Source organism: Anomalospiza imberbis, chromosome 3 (assembly GCF_031753505.1).
Source record: "Anomalospiza imberbis isolate Cuckoo-Finch-1a 21T00152 chromosome 3, ASM3175350v1, whole genome shotgun sequence".
Classification (NCBI taxonomy): Eukaryota; Metazoa; Chordata; class Aves; order Passeriformes; family Viduidae; genus Anomalospiza; species Anomalospiza imberbis.
Window position 1 is genome coordinate 107,453,619 of NC_089683.1, and position 23,519 is coordinate 107,477,137.

Below are 23,519 nucleotides of genomic sequence, written 5' to 3' on the forward strand. Positions count from 1 at the left end.
TTCAGCTTACCTTTACATCTCTCCTTTTTTATCACAGTGCTTTGCTGTAAATTAGCAGTTTGTGCTAAATTGGTTACAATTAATATTGCAGTGCTCTAGGTACCAATAAAAAGATATAGCATAAATAATTTTTATGTGTTTTTCTCAATAGGTGATAATGGCACAGTGGATAAGGAAAACACCGATGAAAGTAAGACACAGAGCGAAGAAGCAGGTTTGTGCCCAGCTCCTTAAAGGCCTATCTTAGGTTTTATCCACTTTGGTGAACAATAACCTTAGTCAGTGCTTTTGAAGGGGAATGTTTGTACATTTTCACCAGATTAGCTCAGGTCTTGAGCAATTCTCCCATTAGAGACCAAATCTTCATTCATTATGAATGAATGTGTTGCCGTGCAGGAATGCAGACCCCTCTCCAGTTTACCAGCTCTACATTCTCCCTTTAAGGTGACTAATCTAGCTAATCCTCTCACAAGGAATAACTTTTTTTTTTTTTTCCTCTCAGCATAGAATAGGAATGAGGGAAAGAAATTTGGGGAAGGAGGAAGCAAGCAGCAGGTTCCTTGTGATGAAAACTCAATTCTTGAATATCTTAAAGGGTATTTTCAAGATTTTAAAAATTGTCTACACAAGTCACAATGGTTATGAAGATTTAAATCCATAGAGAAAAATATTGCATATGCTGTGAATGAATGTCAGATTTCACAAGTGGTGGGTTTTGCAGGTGACACGCTTATAAATTATAGTGAGTTCAGTATGTCGGAATATAGTATCGCTCCATGCTCACAAGAGATTTTTTTTCTGTTTGTTTCTTTTTTCTGTTCTGTTGTCTGATTGTTTATGGTTTGCACAACTCTCTTCCTTCCAAGAGACAGCTAGAATGACTTAGTTACCAAAAGACCTGAAGTGGCAATTGAAATGTCTGTCTATTCCCTTATTTCTTAAGTATTTCTTTAACTGTAGTATTACATGTAGCACACGGCTTTTCTCATTTGATTAGGATTTTTTTGCCTTGTAATGCAGAATGTTCCTTAAACATATTTAAACCAGAGAGAGTAAAAGGGTTTTCTTTGGAATTTCTTGAGCTGACGGCAGGCAGTCAGCAAACACAGCAGATAAATTTAGAAAGCCTGGATTCCTGACTTAACTGATTTGCTTCCTGTGTTGTGGTAATGAGAAGTCCATTGAATGAGGGTCTTCTTCTCATCCTGTGCATTGGCCACTGTGTAGGTAGAAGGGCAGCTTTTCTCTCTGCCTTCCCCACGTAACTGTTCTGCAACTGAGTGTTAACATCTGATGTTGCCTGTACATGCTTGAAGTCCTTCTGTGTTTCATGTCCTTTTTGTCACCTCTTCTGCCTCCTAATGCGGGGCAGGCAGTGCAAGGTGAAGCCAGAAGCAAACAGTATTACAGAATAAAATAGATTCCCATGGACCTCAGCAAACTTTATCCTCCCCAAGATAATGGTATGGTGGTGTTTTGTAAGTGCTGGAGGGCAACCACATATCCTTCCCTGGTTTTTCACTTTCATACTAGTTGTATTTTAAACAGGCCCAGGGGACCAGGAAGAAGAACGAGCTATTCTGTGTGAATTGAAATTCTCTTTTGAATCTCTGACTAGACTGTGGCGTATCTTTTTTCAAGCAATTTTGAGCTTTTAACTTTGCCAAGTACTGCTTGACTGCTAGCTCACCTAAGAGCTAATACTGCCTGGAGCTCCTGGCTCCAGTTGATGAGGTTCCTGTTAAACCTGATTATAGCATCTGCAGATGCCCACTGTACTTGTCAGTGATAGTCACTCTGATGGGGTGAGTATTTCAGTTTGATTGAATAAAATACTTTTTTTTTCCCAAGAGAATTAAGGAATATTTGCCTCTTGAAACTACTACTTTGCTGTAGGTGTTTTAAATGCATTGTGCTTTTCCCAAAACTGCTTGTTATGACTTGTTGCAATATGAGCTGTCAGAGCTGGTTTATCAAAGCCGTGATATACATTCTTTTGCTATCCTGTATTGGTACTCATGTTTCATTATTCTCATGAAGAGTGTCAAATAAAAGATCAAAACATTTGAGGTTCCAGATCCAGAAGATGTCATACTTTAGGGACGTGCCTAAAGATAATGTCATGCCCACTCATAGCCCAGTAGTCACCTCCTTGACCATGGGCAGATGGTGTTGCAGGAAAAAAATTATTTGGCTTATCAATTTTCCCTCCTGGTTTACATAGTGACAGGAACAGAGAGGGCCACAAGTAGCCCAAGTTGGTTACATCCATTTAGTGAGTCTCTGCTGTTTCCTGCTCTATGCACTGCAGAGACAAAGCATCACCAGGAACTTTGATGTTGCTGCTTTTTCACCCCTTCTTGGCAGTAGAAAATGGCCTGATTTTCCAAGGTGCACAGTTGTATGCTTAGAAGATTTCTAAACACTATGAGTGACCACTGTTAGGAGCAATTCCATTATCTAAACCAAAGGCATAAACTCTGAGTGTGACAAATCATATACTTTGATATTGTGAAAGATAATATAGGACAAAAATTTGATGCTCTATTCTTTCCTGGTCCAATACATAAAGATTTTTATATTCTCATTACAGTGAAAAATATCATGACATTATAAAGAAAAGTATATATTATAAAGAAAACTATTGTAGTGGAGAAAACAGTAACTGTCTGAAAAGACTGAAAATTTTAAACTGGGGTTTTTTTAAAGTCTGGCCTCCAGTCTGTCATCAATGAGCTTCACAGTCAACACATGGAAAAACAACATGGTGGGTGGTTCTGAGCTCTTCTTTCAATCTAGTTAAAAGTACTTGATGGCTATATAAGGAAAATATTTTCCCAGAATGATCAACAACAAGTCTTTTGAAAGAAATTAAAGTCTAGAAATTAAAACGAAAGTTTATGAAGACTTTTAGAACTACAAAAATTAGCAAGAAAATAAAATGTTTTCACTTTCACTGTTGATTTAAGTTCAGGTACCAGTTGTATCTATTAACTACAATAGTTTTACCTGCATGCTTTACTATTAAAAAACTCCAAGCTGCAGATTTTTAGGGACTTTCTAATTTCAGGCCTGATTCATGAAAGCTTCTATTTTCAGGAAAGCATTTGCATCTAGTCATTTGGATTCCAGTAGGATTCATGGACATGTTTCAATTCAAGAATGACTTAATTTTTTTTTTCTCAAAATATATGGATTAAATGAAAAAAAGAAATCTCGGAGCAAATAGAATACCAGCATACCCATGAAACCAATAGCTGTTCCTCTCTCTGTATTATGAGAAATTGAAATAAAGATTTTACCTGCCTGTATTGGAATGTTAGATTACATCTTGCTTAGGGAAGATGATCAGACAAGTAATAGCTAGTGAATGGAAGGAAGCCCGGTAAATGAAATTCAGGTCCAATACCTTGTCTCAATAAGGCATAACACTTCTTTTTCAGTAAAGTGGTTCATCACTTTTCTATTTAATGAATAGCTTCTCTTTCATTTCCTTTGTTCTTACAGGTGAAACAAAACCTTCAGCTGTAGCCAGCCTATCGTCAGAAGACATTGAGCTGAGTGAGAATAAAGGTACAGATTGGAAATTGTGTTTTGAAATATCCTGTCCCACGAGGACATTTCATGAAACTGTTTTTTCCTTTGTCTGGAAATAGCCAAAATCACAGTTAAACAATACAGAGATAGCTAAATGCTTGGATTTTCATTTACAAAAGTCTTTGTAATGAAGTATGTGGTACCAACTGTTGTGCTGGTAGGAGAGATGCCACAAATTTGTAAGTCCTCTTGTTACGGAGTTATTACGAAAATATCATACTTGACATATCCAAAATAAGCCCGAAGCTTGGGCTCACTGGGGTGATTCACAGGCATATAGTTAAGCATGCACATCTATCTCAGCAACATCAGCTCCCTGTTCAGTGCTCTCCTGATGCGGGAAAAGAAAAACACAATAGCTATAAACACATCAGGAGGAGACAGGAGGAGATGAAGTCATAACAGAGAGGCAGAAAGTAATGTTTATCCTGTGCAGACGGTGCTGGGCACTCAGATAATTTAGTTTGTAATAAATATTTAAAAGTGTCACAGGACCAAATGATAGGGTGTTTAGGAAACAAGAGAGATTATCTAATTTAAATGTTTCAAGCTGAGATTTTTCCTGTGGAGTTGTTGGTTTACCAACAGATAGGAACCAATGCATAGCTGTATTGTTTTTGATATTCCTGTAATAATCATGCTGTTATTATTAGTTGCTTGTGCTGGTGTAGATTTTTTAGCATTTTTGTGGGGTTACTTCAGGAAGAAGTCTGGGTGATATACAAAATGTTTGCTACTGGTAATCCAAAACAGGAGTTATGCTATCTATAATAAATACAATCCATCAGTATGGCCTTCAAGAAAGACTAATATAAAATTTTCATGCATTTTACTGAGATAACATTATTATTAACATCCATTAAGTTATTTATTTTAAGAGATTTAGTGTTTAATTCAGCATCGCTACTTGACTCTCTTCTCATTTTTCTAGATAAGTGTGACAGGGTGTGAGATCCTGCCCTTTTGTTCAAAGCCACATGCTGGATAGCCTACATACTTACCTGATTATGAGTTCAAAGCCTTGTGCAGGCTGATTTAAGTGCTCTTTTAACAGATTGATTGATGCTGCAAAGAAAAAAAAAAGAACCACAAACCTTTGCTGGAGCATTGGCTTTTGCTTTTGATACATCACAAATTGAAGTCATGGCAAGGGTAGTGGAAGGCAGAAATAATGATGGATTCAATCCCAGCATGGTTGGTGATTGCCTGTCATTAATTTCTCTTGTTTTGGTGACATTTGGCCTCTTTATGTATTCTGTATCTGGAAGACTTCCCATTTTGGCTTTTTCACAATGTGAGGGTCACAGCGAGGCTTTGGGTTTGGATTTTCCTTTTCTGTCTGCAGTCAGCTGACGATCCCAACAAATTGGTATTGTTCTGAATGTTTGTTCCTAATGAAGAAGATGACTGTCTTCTGATATGCTTCTCAATGTGTAAGCCCTCCAGGTTTTCATACCATTGCATTAGAAGTCTCTTCTTAGGAAAGAAATCGTCTTTGTGTGATAAGTCTCACTTTCCATATAATATATTAAGAGTGTATATAGTGTTTTCCCCTCTTCTCTGGAGAGGCTGATGGAAGAGATAGTGCCCTGAGAGATCCAAAGTGCATTATCTCTTTGATGTCCTACCTCTGCTCATAAGAAAGATGGGAAGCAGCTGGTAGGGAAAAAGGAGACAAACTCTCCTCCATAGATTTCGTTTGTAAAACTTTACAAGTTAAAAAAAAAAAAAAAAGAAAAGAAAATAAAAGAAAGAAACGCTAAGACCATGTTTTCATATTTGCTTGCTAGTTTTTTGGTTTTTTTTATGGAAACAAGAATTTTGAAGAGCAAGGCCACCATGGACCAGGCCATGGTTTTAATCCTTATTTCCATTGGTAGATTTTCAGCTTTGCAGATTTTTACTCTGAGGGTGCTGAGGCATTGGTAGAGGTTGCACAGAGAAGCTTTGGATGCCCCATCCTTGGAAGTGTTCAAGGCCAGGTTGGATAGGATTTGGAGCAACCTGGTCTAGTGGAAGGTGTCCCTGCTGTGGGGTTAGAATGAAATGATCTTCAAGATCCTTTCCAACCCAAACCACTCTGTGATTCTTCGATGTTTCTATAATTTCAGCTTTTGAGAGGATTTTTAAATAAATACTACTGTTATAAAAAAAAGTGCTACTTCTTGAGAAATGGCACTTTTACAAAATCCTGGCATTTCTGAAAACACCTGATGCTCCCAAAACAAATTCCAGCTTTCAAATTGTTTGTCCACTGAGTTAACAAGGCTAAAACCTCGAGGTTCTGGAACATACTCATTTCTCTAGTTTATCTTCAACTAAATGAACAGGACATAAAGCATTTAAAGAAATTATGTTTTCCCAGTTCTTCCACTTAATTACTGTAAAAGATTTATGGATTCCCAAAATGCATCGTTTAAACCACTCTTTCCTGCTATGAAAGTTGAGGTCTTTCAACTATCAGTTCACTTTGAGTGCACTAAAACAAGGGTTTTGAGTCCAATTAGAGTTGACTAGCAGTTTTTCTGCTTTTTTTTTTTTCCTCCTCATATTTCTGGGATTAAAATATAGCCAACATATTGACATGGTTATTGCTCTAAAATGTGATGATATTCAAAATAAAGCGCATCCATCTCTGCTACTGTGAAGATCTAGTATTTTTGTAGTAAGTGAGTCCTCATTATTATTTTTTTAAAGGAAAAAAGGGAGGATGGGAACATGAAAGGGATTTTCATGATAAGAGTGAGGGGCAGTGCAGGAATTACACTTGAGGGGCTTTGATTAAAATTAAAACCTCCTGTGAGACTGAAAATCTCACATTAATCTAAAAGTATATGTCTTCTGTTACCATAGGAGAGATAGTGTCCAGGAAAAAAAGTCCACACAAACACAATTTGCACATGGCCTTTAAGCAAACTGAATTTTTGAGTGTTCATTTGTCTCCAGAAAAAAAAAAAAAAGGAGGGGGATGGGGTGCAGGAAGGGGGAGAACAGTTATATTTCAAGAATAACAGGATTTTCAATGCAACACTGTAGAGGTATCCTCTTACTCCAATCTGTGCCATGTTTCTCTTTCCACTATCTGCAAAGAACTGTTGCAATTTTATCCTTAAAAACTCGCATGCTTAAGTATGATCTCTTGGGGGAGAGTTGACATCTCCAGGCAGCACCTTCACAAATGCTTCATTACTGTGCACATGGAATTAGATCCTTTATATACAGCATATTTCAAGTGAGAGATGCTTCTTTCTGTGAAGTGTAAAGGCAGAACAAAGTGATTAAACTCATTAATGTTTATGCAGCAGATAAAGGGTGTATCAGGAAGGCTGCACTCACTCTGGTATGTCTGCACAAGATTATGCTGGGGCTACAAATTCATTTTAAACTGACCATGTAGTATTTAGAGATTGGATTGAAGGATTGAACCTGGGCTTATGTTTTGTTAAAGAGAGTATGTGTACATGCATGCATGTGTGTGTGTGTGTGTGTGTCTGTGACAGAGAATGTTCTGCATCTTCATCTCAGTTGCCCCTTCTACCAATTACTATTTTAACCCAATTTAATGATTAGACTTTCTGGCAGGAAAATATAAAAAGGAACTGGATTTAGTACAGGTGGAGCATAAATCCCTACTGTGCAAAGTTTCTGTGCACAATACATTGATTATAATTCATTAGCACTTAAAAAGAACTGAATTTTCATTTGAAGGTCAACTAAATTAAATCAGATACTAATTAATTTTAAAAATAAAGAAATGATTGATTAAGTATTTCCAGGTGTTCACCAATGTCTGGGCTTCTATGGGAGTGCCATTGAAAGCAAGTCACTGTTTTTCTGCATTCTCTGAAGGGGAGTCAGATTCAGTTGGCTGGAGGGCTTTTGTTTTCAGAAACAGAATTAGATATATGACTTGGCTAGGGGTTAGCCCTAAAAATTCTTTTGGGCAACCCAGAAGCCGGTAAGTATCCTGACTGTAAAATGTAATGGGTATAAATTCCTCTTTGGCCAGCTGTAGCTCTCAGTATGGAAAAATCATGATGTCCTAAAGTCATAAATGATTGAGAAGGGATAAACTGAAAGAGCATTTCAAATGCAGGGGAGCTGTGCAAATTGACATAAATTAGTCATTGGTAAGCACATGAAAAAGATTGACTAAAAGACCAGTATGTTCAGAAAGAGGTATTTGAAATCAGTTCTTAAGTATATATTAAGATATCTAAATGACTGACCTGATTTTGAGCACTCAGCAGCTACCAATGAAATATTTTTACTTCAGCCTTGGGCTATGATTAGACCTAAGGTTTCAGCCTGGAAAATTTCAATTATAGGTAACTGAAAAAGAATCTTTTTTAATGGAAGAGTTTCAACACCCTCAGCCATACCTGTGGCTTTGCATGCCTACTCAAGTGATAACATTTTTCTGTCCCTTGGTTAGAAGGATTCCTGTGAAAGCAAACTGGCTAACTCAAGCTAATTTGTGGGGTTTGGGGTTTTTAACCAGGGATGTCAGCAGCAGCATCCAACCAGCCACTTAGTCTCTTAACACCTTCCCCAAGGTTCACTGCGAGCTGTTCGTAATGTGGGTTATTCACTTCTTCACTTTTAATCTGACCTGAGCTGTGCATCCAGATGGGGTCCAGCCCCTGAACTACTCAAGAGGTATTTCTGCTCTACCCTTCACCACTACTGGCATCTGCAACAGTGAACACTAATCCACTTACTTGGTTTATTTAAATCCTCCTTATTTTTGAATATTAGCTGACCTGGAGCCATTCAGCTGTGCTCCCATCAGTCCAGCATGAGATCCTGCTCTTTCATCTCCTCCCTCCAGTCCTTTCCCCTGGACAAGCTCTAACCTTACAGGTTTTTCTCAGCTTTTGCATTTCCCAGAGCCGTGTACAACAGGTCCTGCTCTATATCAGGAAAATGACGCCCACAGTTTTTATACCAGCTGCACCTGGAATTTCTCAGGTGGACAGAAGGTGAGATGCCCTTTGGTCAGCTGGAAGCACAAACAGGTGGGAGAAGTATTTGGTGGTCCCACCTGCAGAGATGAACTTTTTGGTCTATTACCTGAAACCTTGATAAAATATCTCTACGAGTTGTTGCACTAAAAAGGTCTGGTTTACCAAGCATTTTTAAACTTGGGCTCCAATAAATTTAATCTGTTATAAAGACAGATTAAAATGAAATCTTGGTGGATATAAAAATAACATTTAAAAGTCAAAGCTCAAGATTTTCTTCCTAACTTCTCATAAATCATCATTTTATAGTACTTCATTTTGACATATTTTCCTCGGTTTATGAGGCAAAAGAATCCCCTAATCATGTGGAAGCCTCCGTGCACACCATTACCTGTAATTTTAGATGTCTGCTTGATTTCTTTCACTCTGGAAATATTCCAGTCATTTATGACAGTATCATGCTTAAAAAAAATAAAATGTACTGAACCTGTTTCTTTCCCAATGACCAGCATTTTCCCTCTTTGATCTTCTTACAGCTCCCTAAAACATGGTGATTTATCTATGCTGTATACAGGAGCCAGGTGCTCTGCACATTAGAAACTACTCAGTAAAAAAGCCATACAGAGCGTAGCTGGGGAAGTGAATTTTAGAAGAGCATTAAAACCACTTAACATTCAGTTCTTACCATCTCACTTCTTCCTTAGCTTTTGTAGAATCGTGTTTGAGCAGCATTGCTTTATACAGTCAAAAGAAAAAATTAATGGTATGGAAAAGCATGGGGATTTATACAGGATTTAGACAAAACAGTGCCTGACTATTGGCAGGAAGGATAGGATTGATAGTTTACTACAAGCTGTGTGCTTTTCTTGGAGGTGAATTCAACATACAGTTGATAGAAGCAGTGAATATACTTGCAGAGTATTCTGATCAGTTTATTTAAAGCCGAAATATTTTGTATACAGATTGTTAAAGACCGGGGCTAATTCCCAGGTGGACTCAAGCATGCAGTCGCACAAGACACTTGTTTCAATAAAATGGAGGGTAGCAGAGACAAGCACACCTGACACGGACACCGCCACTCCAGCTAGCACGGAGGAGTTTTGAGGGAACCAAGGGATGCTCAGATTTCAACAATCACTTAAGCTTCTGATGTGCAGTAGATAAATGTGGCCTATCTTTGGCTTATTTATGCAATTAAATCTCCTGTTTGGCTCATTCATGTGTGATAATAGGAACTGTGTTCCAGTGTGGTATCAGAAACAGGTTTTTTTCAGTCCTGACTGGAGGAGCGTTAACTTTTACAGTGTCAATTTGTACTTAACCAAAGTAAATAGTGCCTAGTGTGTATGTTATCAAAAAGTTAAGCAATACTGTGCTGTGAAAGAATATCCTGGCTTGGATTCTCTGGTATGACTTTAAAGGTAATTAACTGTGTTGGGAGAAGGCTGACATTGCTTTATGCCATTTTACAAAATCAAGTGAGTAAGAGGTGAAGAAAGGCCTTAGGGACAGCCAGAGCTCTTGTAGACCCTGGAATCATATAGGACTATAATATTGGCCTTACACACAGTTGCACAAGGCTCCAAAGGGCTAAGTGGGCACAGAGGATCACCTGAGCCTGAGAAACATCAGTATCCTACTGAAAACTTGCACACAGAACGTAGTGTATCATCAGCATTTTTATTAATCACTGCCTTTGGTTTTACACTTTCACTTTTGCTTGGCACAGATTTGCTTCATAAATCTGGATTTATTCCTTTGTTTTATTTTATTCTTGTTAATCCTAAAAGTAAATCTGTCTTTGGACATTTTGGCTTGAATATTTAGTGCAATATTTGGATTTGAGAAGAAGGAACCTTTGATATGATCTTGACATTAAGGATTTTGGAGCTCAGAATCTGCATGGTAAAACCAATCAAGACAGGTTTCTGCTGCTGACATAAAACTGGGAGACTCTTACAGCTAGGCAGTAGCTTCTGTCCATTGTCTGTTGTTTTCAGAGACATGCTTTGCAAAAAACAACTTGCAAAAATTATCATTGTAGATTGCCTGGGGTAATTTGGAATTCAGTGCAGTTACATTGCTTTCTCAAACACTGGAGCAATTGGACAACTGTTTAGAATAAAAATGAAAGTTTAACACCAAATTATAATTCCTTGAGCATGAAGCCCATGGGACAGACTGCCAGCTGTGCTAATAGGTGGGAATAGTGATGACACCCCTCCCTCTGTGATGCTGCACAAGAAACGGCAGCATGATGGGGCACATACATCAGCCAAGCACGAGGCTTCTTAAAATCCATTAGTTGCCATTGACCACTGCACGTAATTGTGCCAGTGATGCTGCAAATTGGTTTTTGCATTAAGTTGCAGTCATTCCTCATCCTGGTAAAAAAAGGTGGCACCAGTGAACTGGGATTCAGGTCACCAATCTGGGAGTATGAAGGTGCAATAGGTGTGGGATAAGAGAGCTCTAAGGGAGTGATGGGGCAGAGCTGCTTGCATCTTCCCCTCCCAATGCAGGTGATACTATACTTACTGTGGGAGCCGGAGAACCAGCAAAGGGAAAACCTGCTGCCCTCCCCTGGAAGGCCAACCCCTGAACCACAATTTTTGTGGTTAGGGTGAGCCCCCAGAGGCCTTTGCAACCCTATGTTGATTTCTTCTACCCCGTTGGTTCTTCCTCTTTGCTCTGCCCCTGCACCCTCATCCATTGGTCCCAGTGCTTTGTCCCACCCCCTGCCTTTCCCATATAAACCCCTGTTTCCCCTGCCTCTTTGGAGGTTCTGTTCTTGGTGTCTTTTGTGGAGTGCCCTGCTCATAATAAAGGCTTATTCTCTGTGGAACGTCATACAAGGCTCTTGTCTCTTCCCTCCACGTCGCCTGGAAGAACAAAGGACCTGCCTGAGCCCCTGAGCCGTCCTTCTCAGGACACTTCTTCAGGAAGGTCACAGCACCCTTACCACCATCCCGTCCACCACAGCACTTACCATCACTTTTGACTGCTTGAAGGGCCGTGCTTGGGCCCTGGCATCATGATACTCAAGGCAGAGGACTTCTGATTCCAGCTTTGCTAGTACAATTCCTTTTACAAGCATGCAGCTGTATCATACAGAAAAATATATTATATTAATTTAGGGTATAGAGTTACAGGTAATACAGATCTTGGCTTGTCTGAAATCCTGAGAGCTTTGTCAAAAACTTCAGCAGAGCCAGAATTTCTCTCAATGTGTTTCCAGTTTGCTTGAAAAATTCCTTCTAGAATCTTTTGCTACCAAGAATTTTTTTGATACCAGATCATTCAACTGGATTTTTGATTAAACTTGGAATTTGATAAAATTCTAATTTAGTTTTGCTCCAATTCAGGCTGATAAGGATAATCGTTTGAACCACATTGTACAATATGGATGGAAGACTGGTGCAGTAGGGCAAAAAAAAAGTGTAACAAGTATAAAGTTTAGCAAATTGTACATCAGTGAGTTATTCTACTTTCAAACTTGGGTCTTTTAAACTTATTGTCATGCCATGAAAGAAGTAAGAAACTGTGCGGGTAATTAAATATTTGCCTTGGGAGATTATTTGCAGTTAATTAAAGCCACACAATTTCAGCACATACCTTTCCTACAGATTATTAAATTTGGATCAGATATTAACAACCTAGCTTTCTACTTATCCATCAGAGATTACTTTTGGACACTTTCAGGAACAGAGTTTTACATGGGCATACTTGGGTATACGGTAAGATTTGTTCAACAGTGTTGTTGAGAGGCACCTTCCAGAATTTAAGCTGTAAAAGCACTGTCAGAATGTAATTTATTATCACATGCTGTAGATCTTTTGGCACCATCACTTACTTTTTCCATTGAGCAGGATTTTAGAAAGCATCTCACATGGGAACACAAACACTGATTATCTGTTGCCGCTGTTACAACCTGGAGTGGACTCATCCCTGTGGTTTGCACAATGTCCAGTTAGATCAGCAGTGGTTTTTAATGAGGTTCAAAGAGAGCTCTTTATCCAGTGAAATCTGTGTGTGAAGAGGATGAGCAAAACTAAATCAAGTGTCTATGTTGCTGAGTTACCTGAATGCAGTGGAATGATGCATTATGTATTTCTCCATCCCCATACAAAAACTGGCTGTTGTCAGAAAATGCTGTTTGATGCAACAAAATAATGCCTTGTGTTTATGAAGACCCCAGATAGGACAGCAATTGGACTTTCTGACAAAATGTAACTTAAGTCTCACTGTGGCACTGCTTGCAAGCATTGCTTTGGGCAGTTCATTTTGATAGTCTGCCCCCCCACAAAAAAGCACTCTCAGCCATAATGACCTTGGGAGCTTTGCCATCAAGTGACAGGAGGCTAGGATTTGCACAGGAATTTATGGGATTTGATGTTTCTGGAAAGATTTAAAGTTTCTGTAAATTCAACCATGAAAAACTGTTATTCTAAATAAATAATAAATCACTTTATTTATCAAGTAGGAGTTTGTGCTATTTCTCATAGATTTGTGCCGCTCCACTCATTAGGAATAAAATTCTTGGTAGTGCTGCTGATTATTCTTATGCATCCTTCTTCACCAACTCCTGGTTTAAGGTTTGTACTGCCAGCAAAAAACTGCTCAGTAAGGGTAGGGATTCTGAAATCAATTTGAATAATTGGAATCCACAAATATACTTCTGTAGTTTATAAGACTGTAGTTAAACAGATAAAAAATCGGTCAGTGTATCAAAATGCCAAATACGAAGCTGGCACCTAAGACCTCCTCTAACTCAAGTTTACTTTTCCAGCATGAAAACTGCTTCAGGATTTATTTGTTTGTTTGCTTTTTTTCCTCAGATTCCCTGAAAGACTCCAAAGGCACGCAGAAGGGTGATTCAGTGCATCCTGTGGTGTGTGAACAAGATCAAGCCAAAGGTAAAGTTTTGTATCAAAGTTTTTTAGGGCAGACATGATGAACTAGTGTGAAACTTGAGTTCTTCCAGTGTCAGCACCCAGTGGGTTTAACCCTGACTTCTGCCACCTTAAGGAAATGCTGTTGGCTAGTAGAGGTTATGTGTCAGCCAGCTGTGGGGCAGTAACCCCTGATGATACTGGGAAAGCCACATGTCTCTAAATAGGTTTAGCCTTACTGGTTCTGGATGCATAGCACTATTGTCATGTCCTCCTATGTTTTTATTGTGGTTCTGAAAGCCTGTGGGGTGTTTCTCTTCTTTCTGCTGACCATCAAGTACAAGTGCTTTACAACATCTCCTATGAGAAACAGTGTCAAGGCTGAGCTGCAAAAGAAGAAAAGCTGTAAGTTCTGCAGGGTCAGTTTTGACCAGCTATCTAACTAATTTAATGTTTAGTACTGTTAAGTGATATTTTCATATATAAAATGTGTCCAACATGGTTCATTTACTAGAAAAAAAAACAGTACTTGGCTAAGAACTACCATGCTGTGTCTAAGGTTCACGTTCTGTTTTAATGAATTTAGCATTGCCTGCATGCAGCATCATCCTGACAGCATTTTCTGTTTGTTGTATTAACAGGACAACAGGATGTTTCTGCATATGAGGAGATAAAAACTGGGGCAGATTCCCAAGGCTCCTGCATGGAAATAGAAGGTACTTCTGTGTCTTGAAATCAAAGAGCAAGATTAACAAGCAAAAACAAGAACGTAGAATCATGGAATCATAGAATGTCTGGGATTGAAGGGACCTTAAAGATCATCTAGTTTGAACCCCCCTGCCATGGGCAGGTACACCTTCTGCTAGGCCAGGTTGCTCAAAGCTGCATCCAACCTGGCCTTCAGTACATCAAGGGGTGGGGCATGGACTGTGTGTGTCTCTGGGATTGCAGTGAGTCCCGGTGAAGACCCATGTTTGGAGTAGGCACATGGGATTTTGTGCTAACTTCCAGAAAGTTTGGTATCTTCAAGGCTTTGCTCTGAACTAGAGCCCCTTGGAATTCCTTGGACAGCTTTTTTATTTGTACTCATGGAGGAAAATATCCTTTTCCTCTGCCAGTGTTTTTAATGGCAAGGTCTCTAGTGGGTGTTAATCCTTTCAAGTCCATTCTGAAAAGCCTTACTCTTCATCTTTTTATCAAATTTATTCAGATCCACTGTTGAACCAAGAAGACACAACAGAAGTTGCAATTCCTTTGATACTTGGTGCAGAGGAAAAGGAAGAAGGAAAAGAAGAAGAAGGAGGTGAGCCTATTATAAAGCAGATGGAAACAGAGAATGCTGCAGGACTCATGTTATCCTTTTCTATTGTGAGGAAACATGGAAAGGGCACAGAAAAGTGCTCTTTTTCCCTCTAAGAAAAAGTCTTTCTTTTTTTGTCTTATCTTTGAGTGTAGTTTTGATATATTGGACTTGGATTTCAGTAGGAAGCTAAGTGCAAAAAAAGTGCACACTCAGGTTCAAAAGTGGCATTTAAATACTGTCCTCACTTTTGGTTTCTTGCATTTAAGCCCATAATCCTGATTAAACAACCAATTTATGTCCATGTAAGTATACTTTTGATCACATTTGCTAGAAGCATTTGGAGTATTTAAATAAATGGGTATGATAGTTATTTGTGAGATCATTAATAGAGATTTAACTAAAGAGTAACTAAAACTAGTAATTCTAATGAAGAAACCAATAATTGGAGTGAGAATGCAGTCTTCTGAAGCAGTAATTTTTTTATGGGAGTAAAGTATTTAACACCTTGGGAATGCTTTTGCAAGGAAATGTAGAAGTTTAAGTGTTGGATGCTCCTGGGAACCCTGCAATCATCTTACCATTTGTAAAGGTACATGGTTACATAAAAAATAATGTATTATGTAAATACTTCTCTAATTTTAAAGTAGCTGCTAGTTAATTATATGGTCATTTGTAGAGCCCAAGGATGAATTTTACAGTTCCAAATTAAAATGCAGACATGATTTTTATTGAAAATTCAGGTCAATACTAACTGTGTTGTCCTAATTATGAAGTCCTTTTCTCAGCCACATTGACATCAACTTAATTGCAAACCTGCGTTAGCAATGTTGACAGTTTTCTTCACTGCAAAGCCAGGTTAATAGAACCTCTTTGTTCGTACACAGCTAAACAATATTTCCATTTCTTTTCTTTTTTATATTTTAATTGCCTATCCAAGTTGAGACTAATCACATCTCCTTGTTATCATTTGTGTTAATGGTATTGGTTTTTTGCTGTATTAATGATGGTGAAGGTAGAATTGATATAATTCTTACATTCAAATTCAGGTAAATGGTACCACACTACCTCAGTTGCAAACCCAGGTTATACAGTACAGTCTCACTCTGATTGCAAATACCAATGCTGTTATGTTAATCTCCTCCAAATAGAAATTATTTACGTATTATTTTATGCATCATCACAACTAAATTGGAAAAAAATGTACCTTCATTATTTGCACATTTTCCCCTCTTTACTACTTTAGTGTCCCCGACAGCTAGGGACTGTCATTTAGTTCTCAGAAGAGAGATTATATTTCAACATCTGTGCTACTTACTATTAAAATATGCAATGTTAAGGAAAGGCAGGTAATGTCAGAAAAGGATTGTTCTTAGCACCTTTCCTTTTCCAGACCTTGATTTAAAAGTTTCAAATACTAAGTAAAAAGTTCTTGCTAAATATTTTGGAACTTGTTCCAACCTGGGGTCTCAGGTGTTGATACTGTGCAGGATTCATCTGATCCAAAGCTTGTTGAAGTCCACAGAAGTAGTGTCATCAATTTAAGCGATCCTTTGGTAAGTTCCATGATAAGAGGAGATGTGTTGAGTCTGTGTGCAGGATAAGAGCACAGATATTCTGTTCAGCTTCTTCCAAAGGTACTGTCTTTGGCGCAGGAAAAATAAATGGGGTGCTCTTGCAGAGCAGGAGCAGAGAAGGAAATAAAGCCTTTCCCTTGTCTTCTTTTCATTCTTATGGGTATAAGCACCCTCATAGCTCATCTTGCTACTTGCTTCTTGTTCTGGTGGGCACAAATTCTAGCACACAGATTTTGAAAGTTTGTCATAAAGTGAAGCGGATCTGGACAAAAAGAGGTAAGAAAAATAAAATCAGCTGAAGTCCAGACTGATAAAATAAGATATATTTCCCAATGAGAGGTTCCTCTTAATGGAAAGAGATTACCTGGCATTATAAAGAGATTTAATATGTGACATTATTTTATGTAACCTAAGTGCTACCTCCTAAAGTAATTCCTGAAAGTTTTCCAGCAGCACACACAGTACATTTGATATAGGATGAAATACTGTATTTTTGTGTAAGAACCTGGGGAAAAGGCTAATGTGGGACTGCTAGTCCTGTTAAACAGAAATCCATTGATCTTTAGTCTGTTTGACCCATTCTGGATCTATATGCAAAGCCAAATGTTGCAACTACTAAATTGCAAACTACCTGTTCTTTCTGTTCTACATGAGATTTTTTTGTGTGTGTTTTCAAATTCATCCCAGAGCAAAGGGTAGCATGTAGCTGCTTCTCTCTTCTCTCTGTCTCGCTGGGAGCATTATATTCTTGGTAGTCATCTGCAATCCCTTCAGTCCTCAGAACTGGAGCTGTGTAAGCCACTAAAGGACCAACAAAGAACAAAGTTCCTTTTCTAAACTAAAGCTGGATTTCTGCTCAGTTACTGATTGCAGCTGTGAAGCATGCTAGGAAGTTTTTCAATGATGTGGTTTTCCGTGGAAAAAATGTCTGTTTCTTGATGTTTTAGAGATGTGTCAGTTTACATGAACTTCTGACAAACCACAGGTTATCTTCTGAATTAATTGTGCAAATTTTACTGCCAGGTCATCTCTGTGTTTTGGGGTTTTTTAAAGCTTGCAGGGTCCTTTCTGTGTAGCTCATTTCACTTCACAGCTCCAGGGTCATGCTCTAGTGTGAATTCTCAAGGAGTCCCAGATCCTGGTGTTCTGGGATGCTGGGAGCCCAGAGGAATGGAGAACCAAAATCTTGGCAGTCGCACTCCTAAATCCCATTGCCAGCAGTAAGAACCAAGCCAGATTACCCTGAAGAATATAACAATGTGAGGCACTGTGTGTTTCATAAAAACCTGCTGTTGCTTTTTCCAAAATCAGTAATAAAATATCACACGTGCCAATTTATTCCCTTTTTTCCTATTGCAACTTGAAGTTATATATTATAAGGGGGCAGCTGAAGAAAAAAGGCAAGCTAAGATGCCTTTTTTTTTTTTTTTCCAACTACTATTATGCTCTCATTCTAGTTCACAAAAGAATAATGAAAATCTATGTTCCTTATAAGATTGGGGAATATTCTCAAATCCCTTTATTAAAAAACCAGAGCAAGTGGTGATCACTGACCTATTTGCTGACTAGGTAAGTGTACACAGTTTTAACAGACCTTTTGACAGTCCCTTTGTATGTACAGAAAGTAGTCCTGTTGTGTTGTAATGACCATGCACTCAGCACTTATTTGTAGGTTTAATCAGCACATTTATTCCACAACAGAATTTGCAGCACATGGAATAAATCCCATATTTGCGTGAATCTGCAGCCAATTTCTCCTCTGAGTCCACTCTCACCTCTGTCATCTTATTTCCCCTCTCTTTCTATCTCCCTTCATTGAGACATTCAATATGATGATTCCCTCACTAATCACTCTTAGAAGTCGTTTAACCCTTTGAAGAAGCAGGATTTCTGTCAGAACACTAGAAAATGAACAGTTATTGCTGTTATTTCTCCGTTTTCTCTCTTCTCTATTTGGACTGAAATATTTTGTCATCTTGTACCAATTTGGAATATTGTTTGAGCTTGGTGTGTGATGTTTCTCCACATGAGAAACATATTAGAGTGGCTGTGTAGAATCCTCCCCTGAACCATGAGGTTAGGGCTGGCTCAGGGGCAGGCTGCGGGAGGTTTCCCTCATTTTGCAGTATGTGTGATTTCCTTTGTCAATCTTCTGGTCAGTGCTTGTTTACTCTGAATTTGAAGTCTGCCTAATTTCAAAGTTGAAGTCTGCCAAGTTTTTTTCTAGCTAAGCCCAGTTTTGCTCAAAATTCTTTGTAACATGAATAGCTGTAACCTGTAACTCTCTCTGTAGGCAACACTTTGTCTGTTCTTCTCTTGTCCATTTTGCTTTAGCAGGAGTGATAATTTTATGGTGCAATCTTGGAGAGAGCTAAATATTCCAAAACCTGGGGAAAAGAGCTCTCATGTTTTACAGCTTCAGTCTCAGGCATTTACAGGATTTTATTTGCATTGGTACAGTCATAAATAATGTCAGAATAATGACTTTGTTATCAAACACTCAAAAATTTCAAAATGACATTATAGCTATAGAGAAATGAAAGAATTCTTGAGAAAGATCTTTTTTGGACAAATCTGACATTTTTATTACTGATTCATGGCAATTTTATTGCTTAACCAAACTCCTTTAATTCTTCAAGTGGAGAAAGATGAGACATTTTTGGAAAAAAAAAAAAAGGCTTCACTAGAATCTTTTAATAGGTAATTTCATTTTGCTTGGAAAGAAAATAATACTTTGAATTGCTGTGGCTTTTAGACTACTTCCAGTATAAAGGATCCAACTTCTTTTATTCAGTTGCTCAAAAAGGAGAGGAAAAAATATCCTGAACCAGATATAGTGCATTTGGTGCTTGATAAGAACCCATACTGAATAGATCAGATGCCAGTTTTTGGGCTGCTACAGCATATTCAGATTCGAAATATATCTTTAAAATCCTATTATAACAGATACTGATGTTTGGCAAAGAAAAAGAAAAGTGTACCATTGGACTTTTTTGCAGAAAGGCTGGAAAAAGCTGTGGAACCAGAAAGTTGCAAATGGGTATTTAAAGCTCTAGGCTATGCAGAGATATGGGCTGTTGGGAAGCAGTAGATGGGACTAGTGGGAGGTGCACAGAGAGATTAGGAATGGAAATCCTAAGAGGTACCTCACCTATGAAGCCTCGCTTTACATACCTTTATTGTCTTGACAACTTCACAGAATTCCAGTGAACTTTTCAGCTGCTGTATCAGCCAGTTGAGGAGATTTTGTGACCAGATTATGTTTGCCAGCCCACCGTGCTGAGTTTGTGGCAGTCCAAGGGCTGTTTGGTCTGTATCAAGCACTCTGCCCTCCTGAAGGCATTATAGCTGTGGCAGAAAAGGATATCCAAGTCATTTCTGTGCCTCGTGGAAGTAGGCAGGTGAGGCTCACCTGCATCCTCTTTGCTCTACTTACACATTGCAGACTGCAGAAGAGGAGTGGGGTTTGGCCCCACTGTCTGTGTGGGGGCTTTGGCAGTTCAGTTGTGAAGTGGGAGGTGTCCAGGCTCTTACATCAGCAAAGAGGCTTCACTGATTGATGGTGCAGGATGGGGCAGCCCATGGGGTGCAGACCTCCTGCAGGGCTTTGCTGAGGTTGCTTCTCTGATGATGCTGTGCAGCACGGTGCACTGGCAGTCAGGGTGGTTATTACACTGTCAGTAGTCTGCTCCAGATATTGATTTCAGTCTCTTGAGGGGAAAAGAGTCATATTTATTTTTCTCTCATACCAGGAATCTGTTTCTTTTCATTACTCTCCATATACCAGGTTCTAACCTGAATGTACATAAAAAATAGGTGGTGCAGGATTAATTTGAAGTTTTAATTGTTTTTCATCCCTTGCAAGGAAAAATATTTTTTTTCTGTGTGCTTTTCTAATAAGAAAGTAGAAAACCTAAGGAATTTTTCAGCTTAAACGTTTTGCTTGTTGTCACAGTCACTTTGTGTTACCAGACATGATGGTAAGGGTAAAACACAAAAAGCCAAAAGCAAAGAAAACAAGAATACAACAATAGGGAATACTGTAACAATGATAGCATTTAAGGTTTATTATCTCTATTTGATTGTTTTCTTCATTTTATTTACAGTAAGCAGAACAGAAATAGTATTATGAATTAGCAGTTTTTATCGCAATTAAAATATCATCTTTTTGTTCCTGCTGAAAGTACTGACAATGCAGCCTTTGTTTAGTTTAATTAACTTATGTTAGAGCACTGAATTGAATCACACTCAGCATTAAATCAAGTAAAATAAGCTTTAGTGTGCTTTTCCATATACAGAAAATAAAAAGAAAGAGAAGAAATTAAATCCTTGAAGATGCTGGAGGAGAAACTGGATATTTTTAATGAAATATATTGAAGTGCCATTTTCATTTTGATTTTCCATGTTGGGAATGCCAAAAAATATGAAATCATTAAATCCCAGTGAAAAAGCAGATGCTATGATGTCATTCTTAGTCCTCATATGTTTCTAGTAGTATTACATGATATTGCGTGTTTTGTACTTGTGAGCTACAAGACTTGAAGAGCTTTAAGATACTGATAAGGCCCTTTTCACATATGAAAATTGAGGAGATAATAGACTCCGTATTCCAAATGGTGGAGTCCAAGTCTACCAGGCTTTGGCTTTAGCTCACCTCTCCAGAGAGACAGCAGTGCCTTATGGAAACAAAACATGTATCTCTTTCAAACCATATCAAACTATCTCAAACAGCACCCAAGGACTGAGGGCAAGGAATATAGGAGAGAGTCTGACATCTTAGAAACAGTTTCCTGTAACTTACTGAAAAAGTAGGACTCACTGGCCAAGGACTGCACTGTTACAGATGGCATCATAGCCATCCATATTTCTGGAAATAAGCTTTAGCACCTCCAGAGATAAGGCACCACTTCAACATATACTGTACAGCTACAGAAGTATCTGTTTGAATAGTGAGCTTAGCTCCTGTGTGCCACAGTAAGAAATTCAGTCTTCCAGCAGACCAAAAGAGTGCAGGCAGTTTCACCAGGAAACAATTTGATCCCTCACAGATAAATGTCTTTGTGCCATCTTCTACAAAAGGAGTCTTCATTTTGTTAAGCACTGATAAATTTTAGATTCTTACCTCTTTTAATAAAGTTGTTTATGATGGAATACACTCATCCAACTGAGCTGGCTCTGGAACTGGAAATTCTGTCCTCCCACTTGCTTAGGTTTTGGATGGATGTACCGCCTTGCCCAGGTTATGGCACTATGTTATAGCTGTTTCAAAAATTCAAATGGCCACACACTTAGGGCAGCAGGGAGACAAGCAGCATTTCACCGAGGATGTTCATAAAATAGAGTGAGTAGAGCCCAGTCATAACTGTGTGGAAACCACAACCAGTAGGAGTGGAGAAGGTATGATTTGGGGAACTGCCTTTTTTTTTCAAGTATAGAACAGGAAGGAATTAAAAGAAAACACCATATGCCCTAGGATTGAAAAATACTGTGGCTTGTACTTTGAGGAGTGGAAGAACATTTTCACTTCACTGTTTATTTCTGTAGTTTTGCCTAGTGCTGTGGTGAGCAGTAAATCTTGTTCTCGTATGAGAAGGGTAACATTGACTCACTCCATACTGTCACGTGGATCGAGAGACACACTTTTTGATTCAGCTCTGTTCTGTTTTTTCTTCTGTGTATTCCCACTTCTGCTCAGCTAGTGAGGTACACCATGGCTTCATAGGTGTCCTTGCTTCTTGTGCTTGGAGAGGGAGGCCAGAGCTGTACGAGAAGGGACTGCTACATGGTGAGGGGAAATGTGTGTACAGCCTTGTAAAGTAGAGGTTGCTTTCCTAGGGCATGACTTCAACTGAGATTAAAACTTTCTCACTGCAGCTGACCCAGAGCAGGAAAAATCTCACTCAGTCTCACTCAGATCTTTGAAGTATAATGCTTTCCTCTGGATTTTCTCTTCCTTTTTTCTGTACTTTACTCATAACTTTTTGGCAGCAGGTTTTCTGTCCCCTCACCTTTTCCTAATGTGCTTGACAGGTGAGTGTTCTTTTGAGGTCTTGCCATCTGGAAGAGTTTTCCTCTGCTTGGTTGGCTTTTATCACATTTTGTCTCCAGATGAGCATGCAAGGTCATCACCAGCATGCCTTGCCCATAGTATCAACTGACCTTGTCTCTAGCTACTCTGAATGATCTACCAGGGAGACAGCTCTTCCCTCCTACATCTCTGGGACTGCATCTAATCAGGTAGTAGGGTCATCTCAACACGTTGGTGCAGAAGTGCAGCTCTTTGGGACTTTCTGTTATTTCACCAAAAGCTTGGCATCTCCATGCAACTCCTCTTTAGGGTGTCGCATGATCTCTGAGGAGCCTTTCCTGGAGCACTCCTGTGTGCTGTGCATGTGCTCATAGCTGCAATTAAACCAGTGCTCTGAATTATGAACTGTGAGTTGCAGCTGCAAAAACACTTAGTTTTGTTTCAGAGATCCAAGAGAAACATGAAGAGTATTGGAATGGTGGGTTTTTTTTACTTACCTGTACACATGCTTCAATGCTTATAATGAACTTACTTGATTAACACTGTGCTTTGCTGAAACAGTTGCCAATGATTTTCCTCCCATGTGCAGACTTGTGACGTCTATCCTGAGTTCTAAAATCCATTGCTTTCTACAGCTAGAAAATTTCAACCAAAAGATGACCTTCATTACTGTTTCACTGTTGCAGGGTCTTTACACTAAAATCTTGGGGTATATAAGCCCTTTTACTCATTATTCCCCTTTGTGGATGAGGATGTGCCTTTACTGTTTGTTCTGCAGTCACTGTGCCAGTAATCATACCTATTGAAGAGGCCTACACCTCCTTTATTCTATTTACATCATCCTAAAACCTCTCAATACTTACATTACTTTACAGCCCTTGAAAGCCAGCGTGTCTACACATTCAGCATTTTCTCTGTGGAGGAAATAAGCAGTCACTTACAGGCTATACCATTCCTACCTGCACAGAAAAATTGGTTAAAATCTTTTCTGGATTTTGAGCAGAAAAAGTCAGTAGTCTCTTCTCCATTACCCCCTGGTTACAGCTAACAATGGTGTATAGTCAGGGGGTCAGGATGGCAAATTCATTGCATCAGGGCCTAGAAAACATTGAGATTCCCAATTTGTGGCCAAATGCTATCACAGTTACACAGTTACAACTA

The 23,519-nt window shown here is 38.8% G+C and overlaps 1 protein-coding gene across 8 annotated transcripts in view; it reads left to right on the plus strand.

Annotated features, from left to right (window-relative positions):
• Nucleotides 1-23,519, plus strand: part of MACROD2 (mono-ADP ribosylhydrolase 2) — an 853,971-nt gene that overhangs the window by 803,503 nt on the left and 26,949 nt on the right. For 6 of the 8 annotated variants that reach the window (XM_068186323.1, XM_068186322.1, XM_068186326.1 and 3 more), the window contains 5 exons: nt 152-214; nt 3,508-3,573; nt 13,400-13,477; nt 14,095-14,169; nt 14,664-14,884. In XM_068186323.1, coding sequence (XP_068042424.1) covers nt 152-214; nt 3,508-3,573; nt 13,400-13,477; nt 14,095-14,169; nt 14,664-14,869 — 488 coding nt within the window. In that variant the 3' untranslated portion in view covers nt 14,870-14,884. Of the gene's footprint in view, nt 1-151; nt 215-3,507; nt 3,574-13,399; nt 13,478-14,094; nt 14,170-14,663; nt 14,885-23,519 lie in introns of those variants that run through there. The other 2 variants (XM_068186328.1, XM_068186321.1) reach the window with 2 other exon arrangements.